Source organism: Lipophrys pholis (assembly GCF_963383615.2).
Source record: "Lipophrys pholis genome assembly, chromosome: 9".
Taxonomy (NCBI): domain Eukaryota; kingdom Metazoa; phylum Chordata; class Actinopteri; order Blenniiformes; family Blenniidae; genus Lipophrys; species Lipophrys pholis.
The window spans coordinates 3732359-3757619 of NC_137639.1; the positions used below are offsets into that span (position 1 = coordinate 3732359).

At 45.6% G+C, this 25261-nt stretch overlaps 1 protein-coding gene across 2 annotated transcripts; it reads right to left on the reverse strand.

Moving 5' to 3' along the window:
* Positions 1-396: 396 nt before the first annotated feature.
* On the reverse strand, positions 397-25075 carry wdr26a (WD repeat domain 26a). Of its 2 annotated transcripts, XM_080471107.1 has the most exons (14): positions 24498-25075; positions 18605-18704; positions 18367-18423; positions 14899-15035; positions 12215-12312; positions 10698-10854; positions 9864-10002; positions 9644-9784; positions 8165-8284; positions 6400-6545; positions 3367-3445; positions 3164-3293; positions 2495-2689; positions 397-476 (listed from the first exon to the last, which is right to left on the reverse strand). In XM_080471107.1, the coding sequence occupies exons 1-14, from the start codon at positions 24761-24763 to the stop codon at positions 454-456; spliced, it is 1788 nt and encodes a 595-aa protein (XP_080327233.1). In that variant the 5' UTR covers positions 24764-25075; the 3' UTR covers positions 397-453. The 2 variants fall into 2 exon arrangements, with proteins under 2 accessions (XP_080327233.1, XP_080327234.1); XM_080471108.1 differs by lacking the exon at positions 397-476 and having other exon boundaries at positions 2632-2689; positions 3089-3293.
* Positions 25076-25261: the final 186 nt, after the last annotated feature.

Sequence of the window (25261 nt, forward strand, 5' to 3'; positions counted from 1 at the left end):
TGCTGTGAAACCACTGCTGCTCGCCCCGAACCAGAGAACAGGACAGAGTTCACATTGTCTTCAGAGGAGAGACACAGCAGCAGCAAACTACCGTCTCCATCAGCTCAGCACTACTCAATCAGCTACGCAGGAATAAATAAGGTTGTTTAAATAAATATCAAGTGGTGGGTGTTCCGGTGTGGCGCTGACAGGAGGGAGTCCGATACCAGGAGGTCTAGGAGCTCAGCTCTGCTCGCAACCATGTGACCGAGTCTGACATCTCTGTGTTGGGACATCTTGAATCAAAAAGAAGGCGTGGACGGACGGCGGCATCCACACCTCCAGGAAGCAGCTGCCCAATTGTCCAAGCCCTGCTCTCACCCTCCCCACCCTCCCCACCCCACCCCCCCCAACCCTGCTTCATCCATTCAAGTTTCTACAGAATCTGGTGGTGTGGAGAGCAGTGGCGCATCATCAGCTGTCCATGCTGCAACATTCTGCACAAAACAAATACAAAGGTCGTTATGGAGAGTCTCTGACGGAGACACACTTCTGTCTGGATGAGATTCCTCAAGGGAACCGAGTCTGATCAAAAGTGGACGTAGACCAGAATCTGATCAAAGCTGGACGTAGACCAGAATCTGATCAAAGCTGGACCTAGACCAGAAACTGATCAAAGCTGGACGTAAACCAGAATCTGATCAAAGCTGGACGTAGACCAGAATCTGATCAAAGCTGGACGTAGACTAGTCTTCTGTGTCTCAGAGATTCACTGAACACGCCATCAGTTTACTGATCCTGCAACATATTTGCTGATTGAAGGAGCTGTCTACAGTTTTGATTGAGTCACTCAGTCACCAAATCATTTGGTTGGATTCATGAATCTACAGTTGGCTCAGTAACAGTTCGCTCTAGTTGACCTGATTCCATTGTTTCAAGGATATTCTGGACTGGACCCATGACAACATGCATGGACTCGATAAGACAGCTCAGAAAATACAACCTAAGACGATGAACTGATGGGAAGTTTGGTGGGACTGAATGAGAAGACAAAACATTCGTCAAATTTGATTCATTTGTAAATCTCTTTCACAGCAAACGGCTGAAAGCTTCACAGATCAGTAAATCCCTCCCATCCAGCTGCTTAATGAGCAACAGCTCAACTGATACGCCGAACAAATTATTTGGTCAATCAGGTGTCACTTGATGGCTCAACCAGCCGAGCGGCTGAATGAAGGCGTGTTCAGGTTCAGTGGACTGATCCAGATGGTGAACGTCAATAAATCCAGCTGGTCTAATCTGTTATTCAAAGTATTTTTTCACAGTGCATACAATCTAAATAATGAAACCTTGTGCAGCCACACTTCAGATCTAAAATATTTTTGTTTGTTTTTTACAATTTTTAAAACTTAACATTCAATAGCAAACGGACAACTTTTAGTTGTTTAAGTTTTTGCAGATTATGTTTTTTTTTAAAGATTTTCAAATGTTCCTAAGAAGAATATGAAGCTTCACATTTTAAACACGATATACAAAAACATTGCTTATATAAAATATGAAGGTCAGTCTGATATGGTGAAGGAGGACAAGCTGGGAATCTGCTGCCATGACGGAGAAACAGGACGTGGCTCAAACTGTCACTTCTCTTTGTGCAGGTGGAGGTTGTATGAAATCTGACATCTTCACCTGTAAGACAAACTACCCTGGTGAAGTCTGCAGGTGGTTTACAGGTGGAGTCTTACAGGTGTAGTCTACAGGTGAAGTCTTACAGGTGGTTTATAGGTGTAGTCTTACAGGTGGTTTACAGGTGGAATCTTACAGGTGGAGTCTTACAGGTGGTTTATAGGTGTAGTCTTACAGGTGGTTTACAGGTGGAATCTTACAGGTGGAGTCTTACAGGTGGAGTCTACAAGTGGGGTCTACAGGTGGTTTACTTACAGGTGGAGTCTTACACGTGGAGTCTACACATTGAGTCTACACGTGGAGTCTACAGGTGGGGTCTAAAGTGGTTTACAGGTGGGGTTTTACAGGTGGAGATTACAGGTGGAGTCTTACAGGTGGAGTTTATAGGTGGGTCTTACAGGTGGAATCTAAAGTAGTTTACACATGGAATCTACAGGTGGTTTATAGGGATTTTTCCAGGTGGAATCTTACAGGTGAAGTGTTACAGATGTTTTATAGGTGGAGTCTACAGGTGGAGTCTTACAGGTGGTTTATAGGTGGAGTCTACAGGTGGCAGGTGGTTTATTGGTGTCTGCAGGTGGAGTTTACAGGTGGTTTATTGGTGTCTACAGGTGGAGTCTACAGGTGGTTTACTTACAGGTGGAGTCTACACATGGAGTCTACAGTTGGTTTATAGGTGGAGTCTACAGGTGGAGTCTTACAGGGGGGGGTCTATAGGTGGAGTCTTACAGGTGGAGTCGACTTGCTGCAGTTGGTTTTGGTGTTTGACAGACTCGTTTTGGTTCTGAGGTGTTTGGACTTGAACAGGTTTGCTGGTTAGTTGTGTTCATACCGTTGAAGCCTTCTGCATCCTGAACGTCCAGGAAGGGGGCGGGTCCCCAGATCCGGACGGTCCCGTCGTCCGAGGCGCTGGCCAGCAGTCCGGGCACAACGGGGTTCCAGCTCACGCAGTTGACCGTGCGGGTGTGGCCTGTCAGCTCTGCGATGGGCAGCTCGCTGCGCCGGTGCCAGATGTAAACTTTGTGGTCTGACAGGCGAGAAAACACACAGACGTGTTTAGATAATGGGAAAGACTTTGTTTAGTTATCTTTCCTCCATGTGTTGTAGAAATGGAGCACTTTGTTTCATAAACTTTTATAAATAAATTTAAAAAAAAAGGTAGGTATACATCAAAACAGGCTCAAAAAACAAATAAAATAGTTTATAAAATAAAACAAAGTGAATAAAACAAAGCATTTGTGAGTTGATCTACATTAGACTAAACTATCTTCTCCTCAGACTGCAGGTCACACATACTTGGTTTAACCACATAGAAAACATAAAGAGTTGATAGTCCAACAGGAGAGCAGAGTTTTCCGTGTCGTTTGACGATGAGATGGAACCAGCGTGTTGAGTGTGAGGATGTAAACGCAGTTTTTCAGTGTACTTGTTCAACTCTTCTGAACCCTCAGGGATTTATCACGGCTGGAGTCTGGACCAAGTGTCAGTTTCAGTGTCTTGCCTTCGCTGCCGCTGGCGAGGAAGTCCTCATTGTGTCCTCCGAAGCAGGAGTGGATGGTGTAGAAGCCCTGCGTCACCCCCTGGTACTTCCTGACCAGCACTCGGTCCTGCAGGTCCCACAGGTGGACCCCCTGACCACACAGCAAAACCAATTAACTCCAAACAGCAGTGGAGGCAGAGCACGGGAAGCCAGCGGCTGCTCACCTGAGTGGCCACGTTCAGCAGGGCCAACCGCCCGTTTCTGGAAACCGTGAAGGACATGATGGGATGGTCCTCCTGCACTCTGCAACGACACGCCAGGTCACAACAGGTCAGAACGGGTCACACCATCGGGTCACGACCGATGTGTGAGCGTGACAAGCTTTGGCTACCCCTGTACTGTGCTCCACTTTGCTGTACTTTACCTATAAAAAATGTTTTGGGCACAACCTGCTTCTCCCAAACCCCTCCACAATTGTGAGTATCTGTCGTAGTTTTGTGGTTTAATAACCTTTTTCCTTTGTGCTACACCTGCTCTGACTCCATCTGATGTCTGATTGTCGTGTTTAAGTCGCCTTTTCACCTTAACACAGAAGTATTACTGTTTAACTTTACTGTGCTGTACTGTATTTTACTGTGTTGTCTTTTGCTGTACTGTGCTATGCTGTGCTGTTCAGTACTCTATGTTACTGCACTGTACTGCACTGTGCTGTACATTACTATGCGGTACTGTATTCTAACACAGTCACTCACAACAAAGTGTAAAATGTCTTTTTAAATATATCTGAAAAACAACCAAAACATTTTGATGAACTTCTCGACCGGAGGCCGATACTACAACCCGGACTAAACATACCCAGGATAACTCTCTGTTACCTGGATTAACTCACACAGATCCTGATAAGTGTTAACTTGGTAAATCAACCCAGAGTTTTCCCTTCAGGATCAGGGCACATCCACATGAAACACAGAGAAACTATGCAGCACAGCTTACTTTACCATGGAGGAGAAATTATTCTGAGCCACCGGGCTAAAACAAGTCTCGACTTGTTAATGTGTAACATCACGAGATAATATGATATCAATTCATTGGAGAACATAAATGGGCACAGCACTGTGATCAATCAGTTTCACTTCATTACGGCAGAAACGTGTCAGGCAGTTTCCTCACTGTTTATATTTTTCATCGAGTTGTTTTGAGGCTCAGCTTCTCCTGTCTGAGCGCATTTTGTGTTGGAATAGTTCCATCAGTATATATTTTGACATCAGTAGTTAATAAAAGTAGGTAAATTCATGTTTCTGCAGTTCTGTCAGGCGTGACCATTAAGCTCATTATCATAGAAGCAACCCTCATGGAGCTAAACAGACTTGGAATCATGTTTTTGTTTTTCTTCTTGACTTGTTCCAAGTACTCAGTGACTAGGCTTTATTTGATTATGTGTTATAGATTGCTCTATAAACTCTCTCTCTCTCAGAAGTGCTCCACTTTGCTCTGAATCCCTGCACCAACCAGCAATAATAATAATAATAATGCATATGGCGCTTTTCAGGACACTCAGAGACGCTTTACATTGTTCATTCTCTCCATACTCTATGGTGGTAAACTACGTATGCAGCCACAGCTGCCCGGGGGCAGACTGACACTGAGTGTTGGCAGCTCCTCAGTAAGGAAAGCAGCTATTGGCTGTCCTCAAAGTCGCTAAATGACGTCGGCACGCTGTAGGAAAGAGGAATAACGTAAGACAAAGTAAGTAAAACAAAACCTCCCTGAATATGTTGAGAACTGCAAATGAGCTTTCTGCTGCTGATTCCAGTGTTTTTATTTTTGTCATTATAAGTAGGCCATCACTTCTCAAAATAACACTGTGGCAAGGTGAGGAAGGGGCTGAGACTGTACCAGTCAAATGCAGGGATTTACTGGATCGGTTTTAGTGGGACTGAAAAAACATTTATATTTACTTGCCGCTCAGTAAACCAGCGGCGGCCTTGCGCATGCACGGTTCATTCTCAGTGTGACGCAGCGTGGTGAGGGTCTGGGTCTGCTGCAGGAGGGAGGGAGGGGCTGTCAGGCTGACCGCGGGTCTGTCAATGCTTCAGGACGGAGGAGGGGCTCACAGCAGGACCCGCTGCTCGTTGACCACAGTGACTGCAGAAACCAAACCTGCTTTCACCTCAGAGTCGCCAAACACACGAGAAAGTCGCCGATAACGTCAGAAAAAGTTGCTAGTCGCTTTTCACAAAAAAAGTCGCCAACAGGACCTGAAAAGTCGCCAAGTTGGCGACAGTGCGGGGGCTACTTTGTTGTCCAGAGGTGTGGCCTGGCCTCCATGACGGCACCATGACACTCATCCACACGAGGCGGCGTGTCAGGAGCACGGAGAAGGTATGTTTTTAACGCGGGTCCCAGAGTGGGGAAATTCTAAAACCCCGTCATGTGTCCTCCACACCCCGAGGTGTGGACGGCAAAGACGATCATCTGTGGAAAAAAGATGACGTGATCGACCCCCTCCCCACCACGGTCCGTGATGTCATCAAATAACAGCAACAGTCACGGACTACAGAGGAGCAGGGCCATAGACCTATAGAACTCAGAGTTACATAGAAGTTTATGAGCAGGAGTGTACTTCTACATTTCTATGTGCTCCGTGTCTTCTTCTGCGTTTTGTGAGTCACAGCGCCCCTAAAGGCCCCTAAAGGCCTGGCATATGTACTACATGCCCTGAAGCCTCGTGTTGAGTCGTGTTCATAGTGACGTGTGGACGGAATGTTTTTTAGAACCCCGGGGAGAAAAAAGATTGTTTTGGCTCATGTAGGTGTGGCCTTAGTGTCAAAGGCCAGCGGTCAGCAGGCTGATTGAGACGCAAAAATATTCATGAGGTACTTTGCATGGACCATTTATGATAGAATGTGAGCGGGATATGAACTGCACAACCTTCTAGGTGGACTGTGATCTATAAAAGGAAAGTGCAAGTGCGCTGGGTTTTATAAATCCCAATATTTTTTGGTTCATGTCATTTTCAGCTTTTGAGCGCGCGTACACTTTTAGTCTGAATCCTACACAATGTTTTTTAAATGCGGCCCCTGCTCCGGAGCAGGTACCACATTCACAGTAAGTTGCCAGGGTGATTTGCCAGGTAAGAAGTGAACCAGCGGTGCCGCACTGAAAACTCAGGGTTAAGCCCTGAAGTTACCTCGATATGAGAAAATCCCAAGTTGTAGCATCGATGTGAAAAGAGGACGTTTTGTTTTGTGACTCACATGTTTCTGTCAGTCAGGTCCTCAAAGTTGTATCCACGGATGCGTTGATGGGTGTCGGAGGCGAGGACAGTTCGGCCGTCGTTCAGACACCACAGGCACTGCACTCGGACCCCCTCCCATGAGTCCAGGAGGTTTCCATCCAGATCCTGGCAGTCCAAAACAAAAAGCATTCAGTCCAAACAAGCTGGACTTGATGGTCAACAGTGTAGAATATGGAACGATAACTTACCCGATAACTTAGCACGGACACCCGTATGTGATAGTAATTATACACAGTGAGAAGGCTCGGGTTCAAATACCGGCCGGGCCTTTCTGTGTGGAGTCTGCATGTTCTACGTAGGTGTGAATGTCTCTGTGTGTTTGCCCTGTGATGGATTGGAGACCAGAGGCCTGTACTGAACCCTGATCAACAGATCCAGGATCTCTCTGGTTCCTGGGTTAACTGATCCAGACACGTTTGATCCTGATCACCGTTACTACCAAGCAGGTTATCAACTCAGTAGTTCAACCCAGACCTACGTGTGCGCGTTCACATGAAAGGGGCGGGGTTTGCAGCGTCTGACCAATCACACACACGGAGAAACCCTGCAGTGTAGTTTACAGATTACTAAAGGAGCAGTTATTCTCTGAGATTATGAAGGATTAAAACACACCCTCCAGGCTAAAAGCAACACTGCTGCTGCAGCCGAAGCCAGAACATTCCTGACTTGTTAATGTGTGACTTGGTGAGATTATACCAGATTAATTCATCAGAGATATAAACGGACGGCACTGTGATCACTCAGTTTCACTTTATTACAGCAGAAACGTGTCGGGCTGAACTTCCTCACTGCTCTTCTTTTAGTTCAGGTTTTACATCCAGTTGTTTTGAGGCTGAGTTCAACCCCCGTCACTGTGTTTGGTGTCGGGATATTAATTCATCACGACGACACAAATAGTTCTGCCATCTGTAAATTCATGTTTCTGCAGTTCAGTCAGAATGACCATCATTATCAACGTCATTATTACAGATCAGCCCTCGTGGAGCCAAACAGACTTGGAACAAGAGAGAGAAACACAGAGGAACATCCTCCAAAGCCTCAGTGGCGAGGATTTATTTTATCATGTCAAAAAGATCGCTCTAAATTACTTTCTCATCTCCTCTCCGCTGCTCTCAGCGCTGAACCTCGGTTGTATTTGATGTTATATAAATAAAGTTGAATTGAAACAGAGTGCACATCACCATCATTTAACAATGGGCAGGTCATTTTCTAAGAGATCTGATTGGTCAGGAGGCGGGGCTTTACACTCACTGTGCTCTTATCGAGAACATAACCTGGGAGCAGGTTAGACATTCAGCGTAAGTTACCGGGGTATTTAATCCCACTGAGAAGTGAGCGAGCCTCGTGGTACGGAAAACTTCAGGTTAATCCTGAAGTTATCTCGATAAGAGAAAATCCAGCGTCGTAGTACAGACCTCTGTTCAGGTGTATCCTGCCCTGGTCCATAGTAAGCTGGGATCGGCTCCCTGTACAGGTTTAAGTGGTATAGAAGATGGATACATGATGGATGAATAGAAAAGTACATTTGAAATCATCTGTGTTTGGGGTTGTTTAAACTGAATCGATCTTTCTTAGTACTCTAACTTTTATTGAACTTTCCAATATTCGCTGACTTGTAGGAAACATGCCTCCTTTTTCCTGTCCATTCTTGAGTTGATGGTTGGATTACTGCGTCAGTTTGTCTGGTGATGAGACGTGAGCACACTGCGGGGGTCCATACTCACACACTGGTAGAACTGGCCCCGCTGGCCCCCGGTGACAAAGCGTTTACCATCCGGGTTCCAGGCCACACTGGTCAGGCTGTCCTCGTGAGACTGGCTCATCTTAGTCCGCAACTCCCCCGTCTGCATAGAAGAGGAGAGGAGTGTGATTCAACATCGCTTTCTCACACACACCTACACACACACATCCACCCCCACCCCCACCCACACCCACACCCACACCCCCACCCCCAGACACAATTCATTTGCAGAAGTGTAACAGTGGGACTTCTGTATGCATGTTCTTTATTTCATGTGTGGGTCAGTGGGTTTGACTGTACAGGGTGTACATCATGAGGGATTCAAGCTCACATCCAAATTAATCTCTAAAATATAAAATAACAAATTTTACATTTTCATCATGAATAACAGTTGTTTCTGATTTATTCACTGAGCATGAAAGCCGAGACGTCAGTGTGCTGTCCAGGTTATACGTGCTGTTGGGGACCGAAGCTGGCATCAGCAAAAGACGCCATGGAGCACAAGTTTCGCAAACAAAGACAGAAAAGCGCCAGAAAAGCGCCACACCACGTGTCCCAGCGGGAGGTGGGGGCATGGGGGGGTCAATATGTTTTACCACCGCTACTCGCCAGCAGGGGAAGAACCAGAGTCTTCACACCTGGATGTGATATCCTGCCCCAGGCCAAAGCTCACAGCGGCCATTGGTCAAAGTCTTGACCGGAACACTTCCCCATCGTGTTGGGTAAGTAGGATCCGGGACAAAACGCTTCTGATTCGGCTCCGCCTTACTCCTGCCAGTCGACCGAGCTGTTGAGCGGACGCCCATCTCCAGCCATTATAAAGGGGGACAAAAGACCACGTGTGGACCCCCACAGACAGAGACATGAGAATCAATCTTGCTGGACGAGTAGAACACGGTTTGGAGTACTCCTTCCAACTCTTTTTGGATCCCTGGAGAGCCACACAGTCACCCTCCTCATCTGCAGACGTGAGGAACGCACTTACTCTAGGAAAAGCCTGGTTCTTCTGCCGACTCACCGAGGACTGCAAACAAAATTCTGCTCCCGGACGCTGGAAGCTCAGTCTGAAGCCACGAACCGACGGGTTAGTTTGGCTGCGGAAGCATGCTTCTACCTCAACAGGATGCAAAGTGAGAGAGTTTTGAGTCTGAGCAGTGACTTAAGATAGTAAAACTGCTAAATCGCTGTGTTTGTAATGTTCTTAGTGAAACAGGGACCGTCCCTCCACGCCGTATTTATTCAAGCTGCAGTCGCAGTAACACAGATTTGCCGTTTGTTTGCGTGTGCATGCCGACGTTACGATCATGCGCATCGTTGCACGTGTCTGAATGACGAAGGAAACCTCCAACTCTCAGAAGACCATTCCAGCCAATGAAGGAATCCAGCTTTTTTAAGAGTCTTATTTTGGATGCATGGACAAACTGTATCTGAGAACGAAGTGACGTGACCTGTGGACTTGTACCTGAACGTTCCACAGCCAGAGCTCGGAGCAGTCGTCTGGACCACATGCGATCAGGTAGGTGTCGTCGGGGCTCCAGGCCAGGTAGGAAACGCCGTAGGCGTGGCCCTCCAGAGTTTTCATCAGCTTCAGCTGCTGCGTGTCCTGCAGGCGGCAGACAGAACAACCCATCACACACACACCCCGCGTGGCCTCTACTGACCCGACCAGGAGCTCTGCTCACCGAGTCCACCTGCCACACGATGACCGTGGTGTCTTTGGACCCGGTGGCCAGTTTGGTGCCGTCATTGGAGAACTTGCAGAACCAGACTTCATTGCAGTGTTCAGTGAGGATCTGCTGAGTGTAGCAGGGGAACTGTTTCCTACACACACACACACACACACACACACACACACACACACACACACACACACACACACACACACACACACACACACACACACACACACACACACACACACACACACACACACACACACACACACACACACACACACACACACACACACACACACACACACACACAGAATGTAGCTTTAATGATGCTGAAAGCAGCTTCCCGTGTCCTCCTGAGTGTGTAGATCTCACGTTGACAACAAGCCCGATGTTCTTAAGGAGGTATAGTTTAGTTCAGCAGTCGGCAAAATGCACGTTGACAAATACCTTTTTTTCACTTGTAGTCACAAAACATGCTTAACATTCAAATGTGTAAAAATATTTCTGCTCCAAACACAAACTTCTATCTTAGGTTGCATTTATCACATTTAACCATTTGGCTGTTTATATATTTTTATATTCTCAATGGATTTTTATAGTTTCACCTTCTTAGGTTATTTTTTCAGTAATTTTACTTCTCAAAGCCTTTTAAAAGAATTACGCTCCTGCATTTTATTTGATTTCTTTTACATTTTATAGCTATTTAACAGAAGGGCTGCAGAGCTGCTCCACCGGGGCTGCAGAGCTGCAGGCTCAGCATCTCTGGTGCAGTTTAATAATACATCTGATGAATTCATCTAAAGGCCTGACGTCAAAGTGTAAAGTCCACATGTGTATTACCGGCTGCAGGCGTGGTCCAGCAGCAGGGACACAGAGTCCAGTCCACTGTCCAGTTTGGTGTTGTGGTAGAGGCAGCGCTCCCTCTGCAGCTCCACTGCCTGCTTCAGCAGAGTCTGCAGGCGGCGGGGAGGCAGCATCACGGACGGAGGCAGGTACGCTGCACACGCACGCACGCACGCACGCACGCACGCACGCACGCACGCACGCACGCACGCACGCACGCACGCACGCACACACACACACACACACACACACACACACACACACACACACACACACACCAGTCACAACACATTTTATCCCCACCAAGAGAAAACAGTCACTTCTTTTCTGTCTTGCCATCGTCTTCACTGTCCGACATTCTTTTCATTATGTCTTTGTAGTATGTGGAGTGCATTAAAAATGGCATGTTGTTAAAAGCTTCGGCACTTTCTGAATGTTTGAGCCATGAAGAAGTGGGTTAGTTAGTCAGAAAGGTTCCTGACCAGGGACACAACATTTAATGATAAAAACACAAAGCTCAGAGAGACACCTCAGAGGGACAAACTGGAATCAATCCAAAATAAAATCAGTTTGTTTTTAGTGACAACAATGCAGGTTTACTGGGAAGTTTAAGAGAAAAGTAAAGTGCTAAAAAGCTAAAATGGCTTAAACCAGTGGTTCTCAAACTTTTCAGTGTGTCCCACCTGAGACAATATGGAACTCTCCAAGTACCTCCGTTATGCTGAAGATACAGTAGTGAAGGGTTACCCTATTTCCTCTGGACTTAATACTCATATACTGATTTTAAATATGAATAATATATGTTTTTATTCTAAGTTTTGTGCGAGTTTGATGATTGTTATATATTTTCCAATACATTTTATTTAATAAAAAACTACTTGATTTGCCTCAACTACTACTAGATTAAGCTTCCGTACCACGTTTTGAGAATCACACCTTCAAACGAATAAACATTGATAAATAGAGTAAATAAATAAAACTGTTTAAACACTAATAAATGTCAACAGGTCTTCATTACAGTCCTGTAATCTCATTAATTCAAAATGAGGTAAGATTTGTTGACTATAGCACAACTAAATACAGAAGTTTATAAACAGTAATCTCTATTTTAGGCTCAACAGGTTTTGCAGCTTTTGATTAATTACATTTTATGAAAAGTGGGTAAAAACTACTTCTTTCTGGCCTCATGTCGTCCACAGGTAGTCAGAGGAAACGCCATCACAGTCAGGCAACAGTTAACACGGTCATGCTGGTTAACTATCAAACAGGATTAGATTTATATGTCCTCTAATCTCTAATCTGATTTATTTCAACTATCCACCATGTGAAGTTAACTCCTGTTGTAATGGAAGAAGCTGCTGCAGTTCACCGCAAACCACAGTTACAAGCTGTGTGTGTGTGTGTGTGTGTGTGTGTGTGTGTGTGTGTGTGTGTGTGTGTGTGTGTGTGTGTGTGTGTGTGTGTGTGTGTGTGTGTGTGTGTGTGTGTGTGTGTGTGTGTGACACTGAACTCACTCTGGAGCTTGTCCAACAGTTTGGTTCTGGACGCTGTGCCTTTGCCTTCCCACTCAGCTTTGGCTCGCAGGTCCTCTGCATGACTGCACATCAGGTACCTTCAAACACACAGAACACTTCACCGTCACTACAGAACCCACTGGACTCATCTCCACCGTCACTACAGAACCTTTCAGACTCATCTCCACCGTCACTACAGAACCCACTGGACTCATCTCCACCGTCACTACAGAACCTTTCAGACTCATCTCCACCGTCACTACAGAACTCACTGGACTCATCTCCACCGTCACTACAGAACCTTGCAGACTCATCTGCACCGTCACTACAGAACCCACTGGACTCATCTCCACCGTCACTACAGAACCCACTGGACTCATCTCCACTGTCACTACAGAACCCACTGGACTCATCTCCACCGTCACTACAGAACTCACTGGACTCATCTCCACCGTCACTACAGAACCCACTGGACTCATCTCCACCGTCACTACAGAACCTTTCAGACTCATCTCCACCGTCACTACAGAACCCACTGGACTCATCTCCACCGTCACTACAGAACCCACTGGACTCATCTCCACCGTCACTACAGAACTCACTGGACTCATCTGCACCGTCACTACAGAACCTTTCAGACTCATCTCCATCGTCACTACAGAACCCACTGGACTCATCTCCACCGTCACTACAGAACCCACTGGACTCATCTCCACCGTCACTACAGAACCCACTGGACTCATCTCCACCGTCACTACAGAACTCACTGGACTCCTCTCCACCGTCACTACAGAACCCACTGGACTCCTCTCCACCCCTGGTTTGTGTAACAGAGCATCATACTGGGAATGTTTCAGATCCCTCAGACTTTCTACCTTCTATCCTCTGAACAACACTCAGCTTTTCTCTTTCCATCGTGAGGCTCCGAGTTTCTTTCCAGTGATCAGTCTGGTCTTGAATCACTGGTATTTTTAGAGCTACAACAATTAACCAAGGACAGGAAGCAGTTGGCTTTATTAATAATTGATTCATCTTTCTTCACCTAATACTCTCTTCCAGCTTCATTACTGTGACGAGGGCTGGGCGATACAGCCTAACATCAATATTGTGGTATAATTTGAAGTTTATGCGTTAATCAATTATTTTGGAAAAAGATTTGTTAGATATCTTAAAAAAAATGTTTAAGGTAAGTTTTGTGCAATAAATGTTCTTAAAATTAAACGGAATTGGAACCAGTGACAGCGGCAGGGAGGAGATCATGAGTACTTTAAGCAGGGCAGTTTGGGTGCAGTGGTGTGAGCAGAATCCAGAATGAAGAGTTTCAAAGAGCTGAGAGGAGTGAAGATGTTGGAGTTGTGTGACGACCGAGTGTTCCAGGATCTTTGACAGTAGCAGAAGATTGGAGACGGTCTGAAATTGTCCAGGTTGTCAGGATTTAAGCCAGGTTTTTCCAGGAGGGGTGTGATGGTGGTGAGCTTGGGTGGAGAAGGGACAGTACCATTGGTGAGAGATGTGTTTATGATGCGGGGGATGAGAGGGAATACAGGTTTTGAGCAGGGAGGTGGGATGGGGTCAAGATGGCAGCTGGAGAATGTCTTGGTAGAGAGTTTGCTGGTGTCAGACGGGGACAGACGGGACAAAGAGGGAAAACTACAGGACGTGAGTGGAGGGAGTTCAGGATCTGATTAGTTTGGATTTTTGTGTGAAAGGATGACAGGAAGTTGTTGCATTTGTCTGTTGTGAATGTTGAAGGGATATTGTCCTTGGGTTTGGTCAGTTTAGCAAAAAGTAGAGAATAGAGAGCGATGTGTTGAGGAGTTGGAGTGGATGATTTGAGAATAGAAATCGGAGCGGGCAGTATTGAGGGTGTGGTTGTATGTAGGCCTGTCACGATAACACATTTTGCTGGATGATAAATTGTCCCAGAAATAATTGCGATAAACAATAATATTGCCGTTTTTATACCATTTTTCCACAAATATATTAATAATGATTTAATAATGCAAGTGTACCCTTTAAATGATAAATAAACTTTTATTTCTTAAGAATATTTAAAATTGGAATTGTATTATGAAAAAAGAGATTGTAAATATCCAAAATAAAGAATCAAAACAACCTCATCTGTCACCTCTCCTCCTCACGGGGTCTCATGCTGCTCTCAGGTGTGCCAGGTGCCCCCCCCCCCCTACCCCCCCCCCCCTCCCCCTTCCCCACAAAAGAGTGATTGACAAGCAGTGTTGGGAAAGTTCAGTTTCTACATGAATCAGTTCAAAGTTCAGTTCACAAATTTTATTATGAACTAGTTCAGTTCATAGTTCTAAATTCATAGTTCCAAAAATAAACTAGTTCATAATTATTTTTTTTCAATATGTTGCTGCGAGCTTTGGAGTTACGTGATGCACCTGAACGCATCACCCAGTATCATCAGCATGAAGCTTGTTAACCCTTAAAAAGACGAGTCGTCCTCCAAAGCATGTAAAAAAAAAAAAAGTAGCGGCTTGTTGTCCGGAAAGCGCCACCTGCTGGAAACAGAAAGTGGGGTGACGTGCACAAAACCTTGACATGCAACACATTTCGATTTGCGAGGACCCGTTCAAGTTTACATTTTAAACTTCAGTATAAATATCCCCAAACAAGTGGGAAAACTAAACCTGCTCTGGCAGCATAAAAAAGGTTGAACTGACCCGCTCAGAATGTGGATCCGCTCCGTGTTGTACTTGAGAGGCGTGAGCTCAGCTCGGAGCACCTGCAGCGCCTCCAGCACCTTCCCGTCCTCCAGATACTCCAGATACTTCTGCTGCAGCAGCAGGAACTTCATCCGCTGCACAGGAGAACAAACAGTGTCAAAAATAACTTTTCTTAATTAAAGCTTTTTGGTGAAACTGAATAATGAGAAACTCCCTGCAGTTGTTTACTCTAATTTATAAGGCATTAAGCATACGATATGTGTACCTCATACTAGTTCAACGGTCACAATAGAGACCAGTTTGATTTTAGTTGGAGCAGATCTGGAAGGTCAGAGCATAGAAACCTTTAAATAACTAATAAATTGTAGTGCAAAAAATACAGACATTTTTAAAATGCACACATTTTACATGAACTCTTAGGAGTTCTTCCCCAGTCAGCGTTTCTCTTCAAATCATCACAGAAGGTCAAAAACAAAGTTTCTGCATCTTTATTATATTTGTTTTCAAACCTTTAACTCTATAACTTCCAAACTTGTATTATGTAAGCTTAAAGCAAGGTACATGAAGTACTTGTGCTATTGTTTATAAGGTTAATATCTGAATAAAATATTTAAAATATACTTCCCATTAAAGGTATCACTTCTGCAGAGAGAACTAACCAACACGCATAAACAAGTCCATTACCACTCATTTCCTCAAATTACCTGAACCGGTCGCACCAAAGTCGGAATGTTTACAAACAAACCGAAATTTGTGGCTATCAAACCGTGTTTATGTTTCACTAACTGACTTCAGAAAACTGCAGGCGTGGGTTTCTGGGATACGAACGACGACGTCACGGCAGCTCAAGTGACAATATCAACAACGTTTAACTGATTCAGCCCAAAAAAAACCCCTGACTTTCTCAAAGAAAGAGTATTTAAGCTATGAGAATGTTGTGAAACTCATTGTTGATGATTTTTCCAGCTGCAAATAGAGATCTCATGAGATCGAGTGTACAGACGGGATCTTGTTCACATAATGCCTCGGGAATCTTCGGGAGTTTCCATGACCGCCAAGATAACGACCCGGGGAATGTTCCGCAAAACTGAAATGCCGGAAATCCATGCTTTTATGAGTGTAATGGCGAATTTACTTCAGAAAGGGATTGACACCTTAGTAGAGATGTACATCAACAACTAAAACTGGCGCCTGCATTTTTTATTCTTCCCATGTGGATTCTGGTAAAGAAACTTTAAAATGAATGAGGTTTGGGTAACGGCAACTTCTCATTTAAACTTTTATCTTGTGTTTGGACTCCTTTGCTTTGCTTAAGTATGCTTTTAAATATGGACAAATATTCAATACAAACTATTTCACTGTGATCCAGTCTGAGACGAGAACACAATGAGCTCCGAGGTCTGCCTCCGTTTACTTACTGAAGCTTTAAAGGCTTCAGGAAGTTTCTGGCACATGTTGAGTCGGAATACCTCCTGCAGGGAGAATGCTAAACGCTAACCCCCAGAGCACCACAGAAAGACATAATATACCTGGACGCCTCATTATGCGATGGGGCATCGCCACCATATTGGTTGGGGCATCTCACAGAGCCAATCAGAGTCAAGGCAGAGCGAGTAACTATGCCCATGTTTTGTTTTCAAAATTATCAACGAAAGCTGAACAGAGCCAACGAGTGAACCTTTGTCAGCTTTTCCCTGAAAATGAAGCTCAGGCCAATGATATGAATACTTGATATGTCCCATACGTAAGCATCATGGGTCTGCTCATATTAAAATCTGTCTAATCTTAACACAGGCCACATAGTGGCTTCACAGCGAGAAGGTCGTGGGTTCAAATATCACCCAGGGTCTTTCTTTAGCCTCGTTTTCTCTGAGCCGTATGTGTACGGTAAGACAATGTGCACCCAGACCCAACTCTGTTGGGTGGTTCCACCGCAGATTATGATTGAAATATAGGCGGAGTAGTGAACGCCGCGTAACAACGTAGGTATGTGACGTCATTACGCAAGAGTAAACGTGGGACCAGCGAGGAACACATTTGCATGGCGCTGCTCAGGCGTCCGAGCAAAACCGCGAGGCTCTTCCTCTGTCAATGTGTCTGATGGATGTGAGCTGGTGATGCAAAATTGCCCCTCGGTGTGAATGTGAGTTGTTGTCCGTCTCTGTGTGTGATAGAAGGACGACTTGTCCAGGATGTATCCTGCCCATAGTCAGCTGGGATCAACACCAGCACGAGAACACAAAAAAGCCCCTTTCACACTCTCTCTCACACACACACACATGAAGCTGTGTGTGAGCATGTATGTATATATGTTAATCAGTGAACGTCACAAACGTCTGGGGTTTCAGTCCAGACTATTGTGGAATCCATGTCATCCTAAAGCCTGTGAACACTTGTTTACGTTTAGACATGTCAGGCCACAAGTTGTGTGTGTTTGTGTACGTGTGTGTGTTTTAAAGTAGCAGTGGATTGTGGGCCGACACACACCTCTGAGTTGGCGGAAAAAAACCACCTTCCTCATTTATTTTGGTGAAGTTTTATTCCGACACAACTGAGCAAAAAATGCACTCAACACGCACGTCAACAGGTTTTATAAGATATCGGGTTTGTCTTTGAAATAGTTACATTGAATGCACAAAAAAGAATATAAATATATGAAGAAATTATTTGTATTGGAGTGTACAGAAGTTACGTATGGGAGACAGACAGACTCAAACTGTTTATTAAAATATCCATCCGATGGTATACACCACACCCATCCAAGGTAGTGGCCATGCTGATACGTCATTTCCAATAGCCAGCGTCTGTCTGTGAGGCCTCTCTATACGTCTATGGTAGCAAAGAGCCTCCAACTTCAGCAGACTTCAAAATCTGATGGAGTTGTTGAATATAGTGATATTATCCTCCCGGTTCCTAATTCACACAACTTACTTCAGACGTCACGTTCAAAATATTTTATGACAAATTCTGACAGTTATAATTTGTGAAGTGACAGACAGCCTGGGAGGAGACCGATTTTAGGTTGATGAAGTAGTGAACCTTCCTTTACCTTAAACGTCACCTTTGTCACTTCGTTTTAAGATCATGATGTGTACAAATAAAATGGAAATGTGACATAATAAGCCACTACAGAAAGGCTATAGAGACCTCTAAGCCTATACGAGTTACACAGATGATCTTCATTTATGATATAAATTCTCAGGGGGTCCGACCCCTTCCCTCTCAGCAATCCCGGGGCCACACAAGCCAGGGCCTCCAACATTGTTGTTCTACAAACTAAATGTGAGACATCAACATTTCAGAGCGCTGATATATTTCTTTGAATGAGAAAATGTGCAGCTTTGGACCTGGAAGAAGAAATGGTGTCACATATAAAGACCCTTTTGTTTCTGTACGCTGCTGAATAATGTGCAGATGTCGAGTTAAAACCAAGACAACGCTCACATTTCTGGGCTTCAAACTTACCACAATGGCACTCGGAGAATGCATCAATGCCTTGAGCTCGTTCAGATCACTCTCAGCCTGCGCCAAGACAGAAGAGCCATAAATACACAAACTGCAGCATGTTAATGAGAAACACATCAGTGGGTGAGCAGCGAATCTCTACAACATCATGCATACATCCTCCACCATGCCTGAAAACTGCACTCATTCAAAGCCTCCTGTTAACATGGGTTGTGTGTATGTGAGGGAGCAGCTCCACCTTGTCCCACTCGCCCTCGATCACATGGTTGCGAAACCTGGTGGCAGACGGGTGCTCCAGTCTGCATCCGGACTCCTGCATGAGCAAATCCACCGTCTGGCTGCAAGAGAGCGTACACACCAGATCAAACATTCAGCAGCACTTCGATTTTCAATACAGCGACTGGAACGAGTGAATGTGGTGTCTCTTGAACCTTAAGATAAACAACAAGAGCTTGAGAATGTACCAGCCATCATAACAGAAAGAAAACTAACAGATAATAGACAGTAAACAGCAGTGGTCTCAAACTCAAATGTGCTGGGTCACTTCAGTGTTTCTAAACACGCATCAATTTATTTTATAATAATACTGAACTTCTAACGGTAGGTCCAGGTCATTTTGTTTATTCTTAAATACCTAATTTAAATATCATTAGCTCATAAATAAACATATTGTTAATAACTATTGACGTCATAGCACTCATTCTCATGTTTTCTTTATAATGAAACAATAATAAAAAGTAAACGTGACCCTGAGTACTATCACATCAATAGCAAGGCCACACTCATTCTTGGACAGGCATTGCACGGGGTGAAAGGGGTCGGGCGGGTGTGAGGATACTAACAAGCCCCCGGCTGGCAGCCACACAGTTGGAGTTTGTTCTGGTGGACAAGAGGTTCGCCTCTCTACAACTTATGGTTGCGGGGAGGAAAGCTCTGACTGTTGTTTGTGCTTCTGCACTAAACAGGAGTTCAGAGTATTCGGCCTTCTTGGAGCGAGTGGGGGAGGTCCTGGAAAGGGCACCACCAACGGACGCCACAGTTTTACTAGGTGACTTGAACACTCACGCTGGCAACGACTGAGTCACCTGGAGGCGGGTGATTGGGAGGAACGGCTTGCCCAATATGAACCCGAGCGCCGAGTTGTTATTGGACTTCTGTGCTGGTCATGGATTGTCCATAACAAAACACCTTGTTCAAACAACTTCATGCACCTGTTTTTTCTACAAGTTGCAGCCTTGTGGATCTCTCTCTCTCTCTCTCTCTCTCTCTCTCTCTCTCTCTCTCTCTCTCTCTCTCTCTCTCTCTCTCTCTCTCTCCTCTCTCTCTCTCTCTCTCTCTCTCTCTCTCTCTACTCTCTCTCTCTCTCTCTCTCTCTCTCTCTCCTCTCTCTCTCTCTCTCTCTCTCCTCTCTCTCTCTCTCTCTCTCTCTCTCTCTCTCTCTCTCTCTCCAGAGTTTCCACGGGTCGTTTGAGTCAGTTACGCATGCGCGCTCTCACACGGACGCAAACGCCTGTCATTTATGCATGCGCATCCGGTATTCTTTTCAAAGTACAAGCTCAGTTGGAGAAGATTGTTTTGACAACGTTATTCAGTTGCGGTTCTCGGGTTGGAGCGCGGGAGCGACTCGGCTCGCGCACCCTGTCTCGGAGAAACCAGAGTGCAAAAAAAACCTAAAAAAATTTAAAGAAAGCGGAGCGCTGTTTTCCGTACTTTCGATTGTCCAAAACATCCAAAACAAGTCAGAAAGCGGAGCAGAACGCCGACGCTTCCCCCACAGAGAGACTGACGACTCTCCTCGGTGCAAATTACAACACAGTGACGCTCCGCGGCGACGTAAAAAAAAACAAAAAAACGGTACCAGCCGGGCCCAGTATAGTATCGTTTTAAAGGCGTCAGTACCGCGATACCAATACAGTACCGGTATACCGAACAACCCTACCTTGTTGTCGTTTCACCTGACCTGACACTGTATCTTCTGGACACTCGGGTGAAAAGAGGTGCAGAGCTGTCAACTGATCACCGTCTAGTGGTGAGTTGGATCAGGTGGCAGGGAAGACTGCGGGCCAGACCCGGCAGGTCCAAACGCATAGTGAGGGTCGGCTGGGAAAGGCTAGCAGAGGACTCCATCGAAAATTATTTCAATTCCCACCTCCGTGAGAATTTCTCTCATGTTCTAGAGGAGGTTGGGGACATGGAGTCCGAGTGGACCCTGTTCACGACCTCCATTGTGGAAGTGGCTATGTGCAACTGTGGCCGGAAGCTCGTCGGTGCCTCTCATGGCGGCAACCCAAGGACATGCTGGTGGACACCAGCGGTCTGTGAAGCTGTCAAGCTGAAGAAGGAAGCCTTTAGAGTCTGGTTTGCCCAGGGGACTCCGGACTCAGCAGACACCTGGCTACTGCTGCAGCCTTTTAGACTGCCGATACGTAGTCTGAATGGGCTACAGTAGTAGCGGTTGCAGAAGCAAAGTCTGCAGCATGGGAGGAGTTTGGTGAGGCCAAGGAGAAGGAATTTTCAGTTGGCCTCAAAGAGGTTCTGGGTCACCATCTGGAGGCTCAGGAAGGGTCAGAGCAGTCTGTCTTAAGCTTTGCTCAGCAAGACTTGACGTCCTCCGACATCGAATGAGGAAATCCTCCGGAGATGGAAGGAATACTTTGAGGATCTCCTGAACCCAGGGACATGCTTTCCTTACAGGAGGCAGGGCCTCCCTTGGTGGAGGTCACCAAGGTGGTGAAAAAAACTCATTGGTTGCAAGGCCCCAGGAGTGGACGAGATACGCCCAGAGCTGCTGAAGGCCCTGGATATTGTGGGGCTGTCCTGGTTGACGTGCCTCTACAGTATTGCATGGACCTCAGGTACAGTACCATCCGACTGGGAGACCAGGGTTATGGCCTTTTCAAAAAGGGGGACCAGAGAGTGTGTGCCAATTATCAGGGTATCACACTTCTCAGCCTCCCTGGGAAAGTCTATGTGGGGGTACTGGAAAGGAGACTTCGACCGACAGGCAAACCTCAGATACAGGAGGAAACCATCCTGGCCGTGGAACAACAGACCAGCTCTTCACCCTAGATTGCAGATTGTCCAGGGGGCATGGGTTTGGAGAAGGATTATGACCGTGTTGTCTTGTGGGAAGTGTTAAGAGAGTATGGCGTACCAGAACTGCTGCTGCAGGCAATCAGGTCCTTGTACTCGTGGTGTGAGAGCTGCGTCCATACACTTGGCACCAAGACAGACTTGTTCAGGGTGTGTGCTGGACTCCGCCAGGGCTGAGCCTTGTCACTCCTTTTATACGTGATCTTCATTCACAGGGTGTCGAGGTGCAGCCGGGTGCAGGAGGGCATCATGTAGGGGGGCCGGAGGGTGATGTCTCTGCTCTGCGGTTGACGCTGTCCTTCTGGCGGCGTCGCATGTGGGCCTCCAGCATTGACTGAAACACTTCGCGGCTGAGTGTAAAGCAGTTGAGATGCGGATTCGCAACTCCAAATCTGAGTCCTCTCACGCAAAAAGATGGCATGCCCTCTCCAGTTAGAGGAGGTGGACCTCCCCATGGGGGAGGAGTTAAGTATCTTGGGGTCCTTTTCATGAGTGATGGGAGGAGGAATGGTGAGATGGTCCATAGGTTCGGACAGACGGCTGCAGTAATGCAGTCACTGTACCGGACAGTTGTGGTGAAGAGGGAGCTGAGCTATAAAGCTTTTTACCGGTCAATCTATTATCCCCACACTCACCTATGGTCATGAACTTTGGGTCATGACTGAAAGAATGAGATCGAGGGTACGAGCGGCCGAAAAGAGTTTTTTCTGCTGGGTGGCAGGCATCACCCCTCGTGATGGAGTGAGGAGCTCAGCCATTCAGGAGAGACTCAAAGTCGAGCCTCTGCTCCTCCACGTTGAGAGGAGCCAGTTGAGGTGGTTCGGGAAGCTGATTAGGACGCCCCCTGGTTGCCTCCCTTTAGAGGTCTACCAGGCACCTTCACCCGGGAGGAAGCCAAGGGGTCGGCTCAGAACTCGCTGAAGAGATTATATGTCTGGCTTGACCAAGGAGCGGCTCGGGGTCCCCCCAGAGGACCTGGAGGAAGTTGCGGGGGACAGGGATGCCTGGATTTCTCTGCTCTCTATACTGCCACCGCGACCCCAAACGGATTAAGCGGGAAAGAAGATGGATGGATGGATGGAACTTTATGGCAGCCAGTGCAAATAAATTCTTAAAACAGCATCTTTTTCTACTTCTTCTACAACTCTGTTGCTGTTTTTTGTCAGAGGTGGTCGATTTCTTTTATTTCATAAAATTGTCTTTCATTATTTGAAGTGCAAAATAAATGGTGGGCAGACTAAATAAAAAGGTGAATACAATTCTTTATATTTTCTAATATGAAAAATGAATTGCAGTTTTCCCTGATAGAAGAAAAAGAAAAAAAACATACTATTTTTCACCAGAATCTGAGTTACGGGTATATAAAGTCGCTCGCTGTATTCAAGGAGAGTCAACAAAGCCAGCAGGGATCCAGACAAGACTGATTCAGGCTAAACGTCAGCCAATGTCACTGTGTTCTGGATGCCACTGCAACGTATACGACTAGAGCCAATGGAACACTTAAATATATGACGGGAAGGTCTTTGGGATTTTCACTTCCAAATAGCAGCACCTCTCTTCTTTAAGCTGTTTCTAAACAATACATTCTGATTTAAAGTGAAAAAACAAAAAAACAAAAGCACATTTGATGTAGGAGTTAGCACAGATAACCACTAAAGAACTACAATTGGTGTACGAAGGGCAAAAAATTACCTTATTAATTCTCTGTATGAATTTTAAAGTGGAAGTATGAGCATATTAAATATTGTACTGTCATAATATTTATAAAATCTCTAAAACAGCGGCAAGATTCCTATCTCATTGTGTATTTAGTGGCTGTTAGTTTAGAGGAAATGTAAATGAGTGAGAAAGTTTCCAGAAAACGTCACCAGTCCCATAAACAGTGACGTTCTTACTGGTTTACAGGGTTTCAAACTATCAAACTGTCAATTTTTCAATTGCAAAATGGTGAATATTTTTTTTTTTTTGTGGCAGTAACAATGACAACAGTGAAGAAAAAACATTTGGATTCAGATTACATAATCCTATAAAACAGGCAGCCTGGGCCTGGTTGTCTTTACAGGCCTGTGTACAGCAGGAGAACACACGCTTGACAAATACCATCAGCATTAATGCAGATATTTACTAAATGGCATTTTATGGTAAACTAATGGAAACTCCGTTGTTTTTACTTTGGATGTCTTCATGTTTTTGTTTTCTTCACAATGCAGTGGCTTATTGTCATTGCTGAGGCCTGAATAAAAAACACACACGCAAACAAGCCAAGTCTATTTTTCCAGACAACATTAGTGTTTCCACACGTCTTTACAAATGAAGGGCAGATCTCACTGTGATTATGATCAGTGCTGAATGGTTAAACCTGTTAATAGTAGACCTGGTATGTTAATAGACTAGTTAGTTAAATAGTTAAACCTGTTAATAGTAGACCTGGTATGTTAATAGACTAGTTAGTTAAATAGTTAAACCTGGTAATAGCAGACCTGGTATGTTAATAGACTAGTTAGTTAAATAGTTAAACCTGTTAATAGTAGACCTGATATGTTAATAAACTAGTTAGTTAAATAGTTACAACAGTTAATAGTAGACCTGATATGTTAATAAACTAGTTAGTTAAATAGTTAAACCTGGTAATAGTAGACCTGATATGTTAATAAACTAGTTAGTTAAATAGTTAAACCTGTTAATAGTAGACCTGATATGTTAATAAACTAGTTAGTTAAATAGTTAAACCTGTTAATAGTAGACCTGATATGTTAATAAACTAGTTATTTAAATAGTTAAACCTGTTAATAGTAGACCTGTTATGTTAATAAACTAGTTAGTTAAATAGTTAAACCTGTTAATAGTAGACCTGATATGTTAATAAACTAGTTAGTTAAATAGTTAAACCTGGTAATAGTAGACCTGGTATGAGCATCAGTATAAGATGTTAATGTCTTTGTTCTGTGTTGATGGAGTCATGGTGCTTGATGTTTGTGAGCCTGGTGTGAGGACAGTCCTGAAGGGGGGGGGGGGGGGGGGGGAGCTGGCGGACTTACTTGAGACCCAGGTCGTGCAGGTGCTGTCCTATGAGCCGGATGACGTCCTCCTCGGACTGGGACAGCCTCTTCTTCTTCTTGCCGCCCTCGGACGGGCTGTTGTTGTTGTTGTTGTTGGGTCCGGGCTGCGCGGACCCTCCGTGGTGGTTGTTGTTGTTGTTGCTGACTGACAGCACCCCGTTGGAGTGAGCTGCCCCGGCGGAGGACGACTCTCCGTTCTGGGCACCGTTCCTGCAGGACGGGTCGGGGTCTCCGTTAGCCTGCATGTCACCCGGGCTGGACGGCGGAGCGAGCGGAGGACGGAGGCGACGGGACGCTGCGGGGAGAACGACCGGCCGACAGGCCCACTGACCCAGATGCAGCCCCGGAATGCCCCGCTCCCCCTGCGGTTCCCACTCCGCGGTGGTGTGACGGTTTCCCGCTGTGAGGCGCGGAGGTCGAAGGCGGGCCGCGGAGGGTCAGTGTGCGTCGTTCATGGTGTCCGTCGCTGCGGAGCTCCGCGCTGACAGTGGCGGTGAAGCCGCGCGCAGCCTTCGGTAGCTTGTTATTGTTGCTCTCAGACAGCTGCAGCCTGTTATGGACAAACGTGCGTGGTGACGTCACCGGAAATTCCGTCACGTTCTTTTCGTGGAGCTGCGTGGCCGCCGGGGGGCGCTATTTTACCTCTTGTGTCGTGACTTTAGACATGATTTCGAAAGTAGCGTCTATTCAGTTATTTATGTTTTTATGGAGCAGTTTGGAGCAGATAAAACGAAGGACCTCAT

Bases quoted from the DNA above. Each gene is read 5' to 3' on its own strand.
- wdr26a (XM_080471107.1), bottom strand. From the start codon at position 24,763: ATGCAGGCTAACGGAGACCCCGACCCGTCCTGCAGGAACGGTGCCCAG. The intron at 18,424-18,604 runs GTGGAGCTGCTC...GTCTTGGCGCAG, and splicing joins TCGAGGGCGAGTGGGACAAG to GCTGAGAGTGATCTGAACGA. The intron at 10,003-10,697 runs GTAATACACATG...GTGTGTGTGTAG, and splicing joins CTGGACCACGCCTGCAGCCG to GAAACAGTTCCCCTGCTACA.